The following is an 11,302-nucleotide window of genomic DNA, read 5'->3' as shown; positions in this document are numbered from 1 at the left end:
CCTGTTGTCGTGGTGACCTGTTGACATGTTGTCGTGTTGACCTGTTGTCGTGTTGACATGTTGTCGTGTGTCGTAGGAGGAGCAGCAGCAGCAGGAGCAGGAGGAAGAGGAGCAGCAGCAGGAGCAGCAGGAGGAGGAAGAGGAGCAGCAGCAGGAGGAAGAGGAGGAAGAGGAGCAGCAGGAGGAGCAGCAGGAGGAGGAAGAGGAGCAGCAGCAGGAGGAAGAGGAGCAGCAGCAGCAGCAGGAGGAGGAAGAGGAGCAGCAGCAGGAGGAGCAGCAGGAGGAGGAAGAGGAGCAGCAGCAGGAGGAAGAGGAGCAGCAGCAGGAGGAAGAGGAGCAGCAGCAGCAGGAGGAAGAGGAGCAGCGTGCGTCACGGCTCTGGAGCTCCTGCAGAAGGAGGAGGAGACGAGGAGCATCGTGACCTTCTGCTCTCAGCTGGACGGCGCTCTGAGAGGAGGACTTCCTGTCGGCAAGACCACGGAGATCTGTGGAGCTCCAGGAGTGGGGAAGACCCAGCTGTGGTGAGACACACACACACACACACACACACACACACACACACACACACAGACACACACACACACACACACACACACACACACACACAGAGACAAACACACACACACACACACACACACACACACACACAGAGACACACACACACACACACACACACACACACAGAGACACACACACAGAGACAAACACACACACACACACACACACACGCACACACACACACAGAGACACACACACAGAGACACACACACACACACGCACACACACAGAGACACACACACACACACACAGAGACACACTGTGTCCTGCTCCGCTGATGACATGACTTCACTGATGACATCACGACCTCACTGATGACATCACAACCTCACTGATGACATCACAGCCTCACTGATGACATCACGACCTCACTGATGACATCATGACTGCACTGATGACATCACGACCTCACTGATGACATCACAACCTCACTGATGACATTTCAGCCTCACTGATGACATCATGACCTCACTGATGACATCACGGCCTCACTGATGACATCACGGCCTCACTGATGACATCACGACCTCACTGATGACATCACGGCCTCACTGATGACATCACAGCGTCACTGATGACATCACGACCTCACTGATAACATCACAGCGTCACTGATGACATCACAGCCTCACTGATGACATCACGACCTCACTGATGACATCACGACCTCACTGATGACATCACGGCCTCACTGATGACATCACAGCCTCACTGATGACATCACAGCCTCACTGATGACATCACGACCTCACTGATGACATCACGGCGTCACTGATGACATCACAGCGTCACTGATGACATCACGACCTCACTGATAACATCACAGCGTCACTGATGACATCACGACCTCACTGATGACATCACGACCTCACTGATGACATCACGGCCTCACTGATGACATCACAGCCTCACTGATGACATCACGACCTCACTGATGACATCACGACCTCACTGATGACATTACAGCCTCACTGATGACATCACAGCCTCACTGATGACATCACAGCCTCACTGATGACATCACAGCCTCACTGATGACATCACGGCGTCACTGATGACATCACAGCGTCACTGATGACATCACGACCTCACTGATAACATCACAGCGTCACTGATGACATCACGACCTCACTGATGACATCACAACCTCACTGATGACATCACGGCCTCACTGATGACATCACAGCCTCACTGATGACATCACAGCCTCACTGATGACATCACGACCTCACTGATGACATCACGGCGTCACTGATGACATCACAGCGTCACTGATGACATCACGACCTCACTGATAACATCACAGCGTCACTGATGACATCACGACCTCACTGATGACATCACGACCTCACTGATGACATCACGGCCTCACTGATGACATCACAGCCTCACTGATGACATCACGACCTCACTGATGACATCACGACCTCACTGATGACATTACAGCCTCACTGATGACATCACAGCCTCACTGATGACATCACAGCCTCACTGATGACATCACAGCCTCACTGATGACATCACAGCCTCACTGATGACATCACGACCTCACTGATGACATTACAGCCTCACTGATGACATCACAGCCTCACTGATGACATCACGACCTCACTGATGACATCACGACCTCACTGATGACATCACGACCTCACTGATGACATCACAGCCTCACTGATGACATTACAGCCTCACTGATGACATCACAGCCTCACTGATGACATTACAGCCTCACTGATGACATCACAGCCTCACTGATGACATCACAGCCTCACTGATGACATCACAACCTCACTGATGACATCACAGCCTCACTGATGACATTACAGCCTCACTGATGACATCACGGCCTCACTGATGACATCGTCTCTCAGCCTGCAGCTGGCGGTGGACGTTCAGGTGCCCCCGTGTTTCGGGGGGGTCGGAGGTCAGGCGCTCTTCATCGACACCGAGGGCAGCTTCCTGCTCCAGAGGGTCGTCGACATCGCCGCCGCCGTTGTCCAACACTGCTCCTTATTGGCTGAAGACGACGAGCAACGAGCCGCCATGACGACCTTCACCGTGGAAACCATCCTGTCCAACATGTTTCTGGTAACCATCGTCATGGTAACAGGCTCTTTGGAGATGAGTTTGAGATGAGTTCGTCATTTTTTACTATTATAAATAAAGTTTCTGACTCGTGGTTAAAGTTTCTGTGACTCGGGGTTAAAGTTTCTGACTCGTGGTTAAAGTTTCTGTGACTCGTGGTTAAAGTTTCTGACTCGTGGTTAAAGTTTCTGTGACTCGTGGTTAAAGTTTCTGACTCGTGGTTAAAGTTTCTGACTCGTGGTTAAAGTTTCTGACTCGTGGTTAAAGTTTCTGACTCGTGGTTAAAGTTTCTGTGACTCGTGGTTAAAGTTTCTGTGACTCGTGGTTAAAGTTTCTGACTCGTGGTTAAAGTTTCTGACTCGTGGTTAAAGTTTCTGTGACTCGTGGTTAAAGTTTCTGACTCGTGGTTAAAGTTTCTGACTCGTGGTTAAAGTTTCTGTGACTCGTGGTTAAAGTTTCTGTGACTCGTGGTTAAAGTTTCTGTGACTCGTGGTTAAAGTTTCTGACTCGTGGTTAAAGTTTCTTGACTCGTGGTTAAAGTTTCTGTGACCCGTGGTTAAAGTTTCTGTGACTCGTGGTTAAAGTTTCTGACTCGTGGTTAAAGTTTCTGTGACCCGTGGTTAAAGTTTCTGTGACTCGTGGTTAAAGTTTCTGACTCGTGGTTAAAGTTTCTGACTCGTGGTTAAAGTTTCTGACTCGTGGTTAAAGTTTCTGACTCGTGGTTAAAGTTTCTGTGACTCGTGGTTAAAGTTTCTGACTCGTGGTTAAAGTTTCTGTGACTCGTGGTTAAAGTTTCTGACTCGTGGTTAAAGTTTCTGACTCGTGGTTAAAGTTTCTGACTCGTGGTTAAAGTTTCTGTGACTCGTGGTTAAAGTTTCTGACTCGTGGTTAAAGTTTCTGACTCGTGGTTAAAGTTTCTGTGACTCGTGGTTAAAGTTTCTGACTCGTGGTTAAAGTTTCTGACTCGTGGTTAAAGTTTCTGTGACTCGTGGTTAAAGTTTCTGTGACTCGTGGTTAAAGTTTCTGACTCGTGGTTAAAGTTTCTGTGACTCGTGGTTAAAGTTTCTGACTCGTGGTTAAAGTTTCTGTGACTCGTGGTTAAAGTTTCTGACTCGTGGTTAAAGTTTCTGTGACTCGTGGTTAAAGTTTCTGTGACTCGTGGTTAAAGTTTCTGTGACTCGTGGTTAAAGTTTCTGTGACTCGTGGTTAAAGTTTCTGACTCGTGGTTAAAGTTTCTGACTCGTGGTTAAAGTTTCTGACTCGTGGTTAAAGTTTCTGACTCGTGGTTAAAGTTTCTGACTCGTGGTTAAAGTTTCTGTGACCCGTGGTTAAAGTTTCTGTGACTCGTGGTTAAAGTTTCTGACTCGTGGTTAAAGTTTCTGTGACCCGTGGTTAAAGTTTCTGTGACTCGTGGTTAAAGTTTCTGTGACTCGTGGTTAAAGTTTCTGACTCGTGGTTAAAGTTTCTGTGACTCGTGGTTAAAGTTTCTGACTCGTGGTTAAAGTTTCTGTGACCGTGGTTAAAGTTTCTGTGACTCGTGGTTAAAGTTTCTGTGACTCGTGGTTAAAGTTTCTGACTCGTGGTTAAAGTTTCTGACTCGTGGTTAAAGTTTCTGTGACTCGTGGTTAAAGTTTCTGACTCGTGGTTAAAGTTTCTGACTCGTGGTTAAAGTTTCTGACTCGTGGTTAAAGTTTCTGACTCGTGGTTAAAGTTTCTGACTCGTGGTTAAAGTTTCTGACTCGTGGTTAAAGTTTCTGACTCGTGGTTAAAGTTTCTGTGACTCGTGGTTAAAGTTTCTGTGACTCGTGGTTAAAGTTTCTGACTCGTGGTTAAAGTTTCTGTGACTCGTGGTTAAAGTTTCTGACTCGTGGTTAAAGTTTCTGACTCGTGGTTAAAGTTTCTGACTCGTGGTTAAAGTTTCTGACTCGTGGTTAAAGTTTCTGTGACTCGTGGTTAAAGTTTCTGTGACTCGTGGTTAAAGTTTCTGTGACTCGTGGTTAAAGTTTCTGACTCGTGGTTAATGTTTCTGACTCGTGGTTAAAGTTTCTGACTCGTGGTTAAAGTTTCTGTGACTCGTGGTTAAAGTTTCTGACTCGTGGTTAAAGTTTCTGTGACTCGTGGTTAAAGTTTCTGACTCGTGGTTAAAGTTTCTGTGACTCGTGGTTAAAGTTTCTGTGACTCGTGGTTAAAGTTTCTGTGACTCGTGGTTAAAGTTTCTGTGACTCGTGGTTAAAGTTTCTGACTCGTGGTTAAAGTTTCTGACTCGTGGTTAAAGTTTCTGTGACCCGTGGTTAAAGTTTCTGTGACTCGTGGTTAAAGTTTCTGACTCGTGGTTAAAGTTTCTGTGACCCGTGGTTAAAGTTTCTGTGACTCGTGGTTAAAGTTTCTGTGACTCGTGGTTAAAGTTTCTGACTCGTGGTTAAAGTTTCTGTGACTCGTGGTTAAAGTTTCTGACTCGTGGTTAAAGTTTCTGTGACCCGTGGTTAAAGTTTCTGTGACTCGTGGTTAAAGTTTCTGTGACTCGTGGTTAAAGTTTCTGACTCGTGGTTAAAGTTTCTGACTCGTGGTTAAAGTTTCTGTGACTCGTGGTTAAAGTTTCTGTGACTCGTGGTTAAAGTTTCTGACTCGTGGTTAAAGTTTCTGACTCGTGGTTAAAGTTTCTGACTCGTGGTTAAAGTTTCTGACTCGTGGTTAAAGTTTCTGACTCGTGGTTAAAGTTTCTGTGACTCGTGGTTAAAGTTTCTGTGACTCGTGGTTAAAGTTTCTGACTCGTGGTTAAAGTTTCTGTGACTCGTGGTTAAAGTTTCTGACTCGTGGTTAAAGTTTCTGACTCGTGGTTAAAGTTTCTGACTCGTGGTTAAAGTTTCTGTGACTCGTGGTTAAAGTTTCTGACTCGTGGTTAAAGTTTCTGACTCGTGGTTAAAGTTTCTGTGACTCGTGGTTAAAGTTTCTGACTCGTGGTTAAAGTTTCTGACTCGTGGTTAAAGTTTCTGACTCGTGGTTAAAGTTTCTGACTCGTGGTTAAAGTTTCTGACTCGTGGTTAAAGTTTCTGTGACTCGTGGTTAAAGTTTCTGACTCGTGGTTAAAGTTTCTGACTCGTGGTTAAAGTTTCTGACTCGTGGTTAAAGTTTCTGTGACTCGTGGTTAAAGTTTCTGACTCGTGGTTAAAGTTTCTGTGACTCGTGGTTAAAGTTTCTGACTCGTGGTTAAAGTTTCTGTGACTCGTGGTTAAAGTTTCTGTGACTCGTGGTTAAAGTTTCTGTGACTCGTGGTTAAAGTTTCTGACTCGTGGTTAAAGTTTCTGACTCGTGGTTAAAGTTTCTGACTCGTGGTTAAAGTTTCTGTGACTCGTGGTTAAAGTTTCTGACTCGTGGTTAAAGTTTCTGTGACTCGTGGTTAAAGTTTCTGACTCGTGGTTAAAGTTTCTGACTCGTGGTTAAAGTTTCTGGACTCGTGGTTAAAGTTTCTGGACTCGTGGTTAAAGTTTCTGACTCGTGGTTAAAGTTTCTGACTCGTGGTTAAAGTTTCTGACTCGTGGTTAAAGTTTCTGTGACTCGTGGTTAAAGTTTCTGACTCGTGGTTAAAGTTTCTGACTCGTGGTTAAAGTTTCTGACTCGTGGTTAAAGTTTCTGACTCGTGGTTAAAGTTTCTGACTCGTGGTTAAAGTTTCTGTGACTCGTGGTTAAAGTTTCTGACTCGTGGTTAAAGTTTCTGACTCGTGGTTAAAGTTTCTGTGACTCGTGGTTAAAGTTTCTGTGACTCGTGGTTAAAGTTTCTGACTCGTGGTTAAAGTTTCTGACTCGTGGTTAAAGTTTCTGTGACTCGTGGTTAAAGTTTCTGGACTCGTGGTTAAAGTTTCTGTGACTCGTGGTTAAAGTTTCTGACTCGTGGTTAAAGTTTCTGACTCGTGGTTAAAGTTTCTGACTCGTGGTTAAAGTTTCTGTGACTCGTGGTTAAAGTTTCTGACTCGTGGTTAAAGTTTCTGACTCGTGGTTAAAGTTTCTGACTCGTGGTTAAAGTTTCTGACTCGTGGTTAAAGTTTCTGACTCGTGGTTAAAGTTTCTGACTCGTGGTTAAAGTTTCTGACTCGTGGTTAAAGTTTCTGACTCGTGGTTAAAGTTTCTGTGACTCGTGGTTAAAGTTTCTGACTCGTGGTTAAAGTTTCTGACTCGTGGTTAAAGTTTCTGACTCGTGGTTAAAGTTTCTGTGACTCGTGGTTAAAGTTTCTGACTCGTGGTTAAAGTTTCTGTGACTCGTGGTTAAAGTTTCTGACTCGTGGTTAAAGTTTCTGTGACTCGTGGTTAAAGTTTCTGACTCGTGGTTAAAGTTTCTGTGACTCGTGGTTAAAGTTTCTGACTCGTGGTTAAAGTTTCTGACTCGTGGTTAAAGTTTCTGACTCGTGGTTAAAGTTTCTGTGACTCGTGGTTAAAGTTTCTGACTCGTGGTTAAAGTTTCTGTGACTCGTGGTTAAAGTTTCTGACTCGTGGTTAAAGTTTCTGACTCGTGGTTAAAGTTTCTGTGACTCGTGGTTAAAGTTTCTGACTCGTGGTTAAAGTTTCTGACTCGTGGTTAAAGTTTCTGTGACTCGTGGTTAAAGTTTCTGACTCGTGGTTAAAGTTTCTGTGACTCGTGGTTAAAGTTTCTGACTCGTGGTTAAAGTTTCTGACTCGTGGTTAAAGTTTCTGACTCGTGGTTAAAGTTTCTGACTCGTGGTTAAAGTTTCTGTGACTCGTGGTTAAAGTTTCTGTGACTCGTGGTTAAAGTTTCTGACTCGTGGTTAAAGTTTCTGACTCGTGGTTAAAGTTTCTGTGACTCGTGGTTAAAGTTTCTGTGACTCGTGGTTAAAGTTTCTGACTCGTGGTTAAAGTTTCTGACTCGTGGTTAAAGTTTCTGTGACTCGTGGTTAAAGTTTCTGTGACTCGTGGTTAAAGTTTCTGTGACTCGTGGTTAAAGTTTCTGACTCGTGGTTAAAGTTTCTGGACTCGTGGTTAAAGTTTCTGTGACTCGTGGTTAAAGTTTCTGTGACTCGTGGTTAAAGTTTCTGACTCGTGGTTAAAGTTTCTGACTCGTGGTTAAAGTTTCTGTGACTCGTGGTTAAAGTTTCTGTGACTCGTGGTTAAAGTTTCTGACTCGTGGTTAAAGTTTCTGGACTCGTGGTTAAAGTTTCTGTGACTCGTGGTTAAAGTTTCTGTGACTCGTGGTTAAGTTTCTGACTCGTGGTTAAAGTTTCTGACTCGTGGTTAAAGTTTCTGTGACTCGTGGTTAAAGTTTCTGTGACTCGTGGTTAAAGTTTCTGTGACTCGTGGTTAAAGTTTCTGACTCGTGGTTAAAGTTTCTGTGACTCGTGGTTAAAGTTTCTGTGACTCGTGGTTAAAGTTTCTGACTCGTGGTTAAAGTTTCTGTGACTCGTGGTTAAAGTTTCTGTGACTCGTGGTTAAAGTTTCTGTGACTCGTGGTTAAAGTTTCTGACTCGTGGTTAAAGTTTCTGACTCGTGGTTAAAGTTTCTGTGACTCGTGGTTAAAGTTTCTGTGACTCGTGGTTAAAGTTTCTGACTCGTGGTTAAAGTTTCTGTGACTCGTGGTTAAAGTTTCTGTGACTCGTGGTTAAAGTTTCTGACTCGTGGTTAAAGTTTCTGACTCGTGGTTAAAGTTTCTGACTCGTGGTTAAAGTTTCTGTGACTCGTGGTTAAAGTTTCTGTGACTCGTGGTTAAAGTTTCTGACTCGTGGTTAAAGTTTCTGACTCGTGGTTAAAGTTTCTGTGACTCATGGTTAAGTTTCTGTGACTCGTGGTTAAAGTTTCTGTGACTCGTGGTTAAAGTTTCTGACTCGTGGTTAAAGTTTCTGTGACTCGTGGTTAAAGTTTCTGACTCGTGGTTAAAGTTTCTGACTCGTGGTTAAGTTTCTGTTCGTGGTTAAAGTTTCTGTGACTCGTGGTTAAAGTTTCTGTGACTCGTGGTTAAAGTTTCTGACTCGTGGTTAAAGTTTCTGACTCGTGGTTAAAGTTTCTGTGACTCATGGTTAAAGTTTCTGTGACTCGTGGTTAAAGTTTCTGTGATTCGTGGTTAAAGTTTCTGTGACTCGTGGTTAAAGTTTCTGTGACTCGTGGTTAAAGTTTCTGACTCGTGGTTAAAGTTTCTGTGACTCGTGGTTAAAGTTTCTGCGACTCGTGGTTAAAGTTTCTGACTCGTGGTTAAAGTTTCTGACTCGTGGTTAAAGTTTCTGTGACTCGTGGTTAAAGTTTCTGACTCGTGGTTAAAGTTTCTGACTCGTGGTTAAAGTTTCTGACTCGTGGTTAAAGTTTCTGACTCGTGGTTAAAGTTTCTGACTCGTGGTTAAAGTTTCTGACTCGTGGTTAAAGTTTCTGTGACTCGTGGTTAAAGTTTCTGACTCGTGGTTAAAGTTTCTGACTCGTGGTTAAAGTTTCTGACTCGTGGTTAAAGTTTCTGACTCGTGGTTAAAGTTTCTGTGACTCGTGGTTAAAGTTTCTGACTCGTGGTTAAAGTTTCTGTGACTCGTGGTTAAAGTTTCTGTGACTCGTGGTTAAAGTTTCTGACTCGTGGTTAAAGTTTCTGACTCGTGGTTAAAGTTTCTGACTCGTGGTTAAAGTTTCTGTGACTCGTGGTTAAAGTTTCTGACTCGTGGTTAAAGTTTCTGTGACTCGTGGTTAAAGTTTCTGTGACTCGTGGTTAAAGTTTCTGTGACTCGTGGTTAAAGTTTCTGACTCGTGGTTAAAGTTTCTGACTCGTGGTTAAAGTTTCTGTGACTCGTGGTTAAAGTTTCTGACTCGTGGTTAAAGTTTCTGACTCGTGGTTAAAGTTTCTGTGACTCGTGGTTAAAGTTTCTGCGACCCGTGGTTAAAGTTTCTGACTCGTGGTTAAAGTTTCTGACTCGTGGTTAAAGTTTCTGTGACTCGTGGTTAAAGTTTCTGTGACTCGTGGTTAAAGTTTCTGACTCGTGGTTAAAGTTTCTGTGACTCGTGGTTAAAGTTTCTGACTCGTGGTTAAAGTTTCTGTGACTCGTGGTTAAAGTTTCTGACTCGTGGTTAAAGTTTCTGTGACCCGTGGTTAAAGTTTCTGTGACCCGTGGTTAAAGTTTCTGTGACTCGTGGTTAAAGTTTCTGACTCGTGGTTAAAGTTTCTGTGACCCGTGGTTAAAGTTTCTGTGACTCGTGGTTAAAGTTTCTGTGACTCGTGGTTAAAGTTCCTGTGACTCGTGGTTAAAGTTTCTGACTCGTTGTTAAAGTTTCTGTGACTCGTGGTTAAAGTTTCTGTGACTCGTGGTTAAAGTTTCTGTGACTCGTGGTTAATGTTTCGGCGCCGTAGACGCAGAGTTTGACTCAGAGTCGCCGCTCTTGGTCCCGCCCCCTGCCAACACGTGTGTCCCTCATCTCCAAAGAGCTGTTTGTTTCAGTGATGTCATCATGATTCTGATTGGCCGTCTGTCTCCCCTCACTCAGGTGCGTTGTCATGACTACGTCGAACTGCTCGCTGAGCTCCACCTGCTGCCTGACTTCCTGTCCAGCCACCCGAGGGTCCGCCTCCTGGTGATTGACAGCGTGGCGTTTCCGTTCCGGCAGCGCTTTGACGAGCTGGCGCAGAGGACACGCCTCCTCAACGGCCTGGCCCAGCAGCTCATCGCCATGGCAACAAGTCACAACATCGCCGTGGTGATGGCGAACCAGATGACCACCCGGCTGCGTGACGGCCAATCACAGCTGGTCCCCGCCCTCGGGGAGAGCTGGGGCCACGCCGCGACTATCCGGCTCCTCCTCCGCTGGGCGGGGTCTCAACGACAGGCCGCCATCTTTAAATCTCCAGATCACTGCGAGGCCACCGTCCAATACCAGATCACCTCTGACGGGTTCAGAGACATCGACCAATCAGAGCAGCGCAGAGACATCGACCAATCAGGGCAGGGCAGAGACATTGACCAATCAGGGCAGCGCAGAGACATCGACCAATCAGAGCAGCCCAGAGACTCTGACCAATCAGAGCAGCCCAGAGACATCGACCAATCAGAGCAGCCCAGAGACATCGACCAATCAGAGCAGCCCAGAGACTCCGACCAATCAGAGCAGCCTAGAGACATCGACCAATTAGAGCAGCCCAGAGACATCGACCAATTAGAGCAGCCCAGCAAACGAGCGCGGACACACAGCGTCCAATCAGAGAGACACCAGCTGCTGATGTCATAGGCCAAAGTTCCCCTGACGAAGACGGCGTCTGCGTAAAAACTGTGAACAGGAGCTAACGAGCTAACATGCTAATGAGCTAACATGCTAAAGCTAACAGATGATGTCACAGCTCTTGGACAGATTTGGTTTTTTATGCTGTTTGTTATAAAAGCTGTCAAACTTCATGTTTGTGATGTTTTCATAAACACTGTCAATAAAGTTTTGAGAAAGCACCCCCCCCCCCCCCCCCCCTGTTGTTTGTGAATAACTGTTGAGAGGAAGGAGCCGGAGACTTGAACCTAAAGGTGTGGAACAGTGGAACAGTGGCATCGTTGGCCGTCCTTCTCTGGAGTCCCTGAACAGACAGTTGTCATGACGATAGGCTCGTATGTGTCGTTTCTGAACCTGAGTGCTGCTGGAGTGGGACTGTTTATGTTTCACCTGCAGCTGCTGGAGTGGGACTGTTTGTGTTTCATCATCAGCT

General features: G+C 45.2%; 1 protein-coding gene across 1 annotated transcript; it reads left to right on the top strand.

Annotated features, from left to right (window-relative positions):
• Nucleotides 1-76: 76 nt before the first annotated feature.
• On the top strand, nt 77-10,905 carry LOC310966256 (DNA repair protein RAD51 homolog 3-like; the record flags this gene model as incomplete). Its single annotated transcript, XM_083940837.1, has 3 exons — nt 77-521; nt 2,430-2,646; nt 10,102-10,905. Coding segments are annotated over 3 exons (1,400 nt in total), but the record flags the coding sequence as incomplete, so codon positions are not given.
• Nucleotides 10,906-11,302: the final 397 nt, after the last annotated feature.

The sequence above is a fragment of the Echiichthys vipera genome, assembly GCF_963691815.1.
Source record: "Echiichthys vipera genome assembly, contig: SCAFFOLD_147, whole genome shotgun sequence".
NCBI lineage: Eukaryota > Metazoa > Chordata > Actinopteri > Perciformes > Trachinidae > Echiichthys > Echiichthys vipera.
Note: the sequence above shows the minus strand (reverse complement) of the source record. Positions and strands in the feature narration are given on the sequence as shown.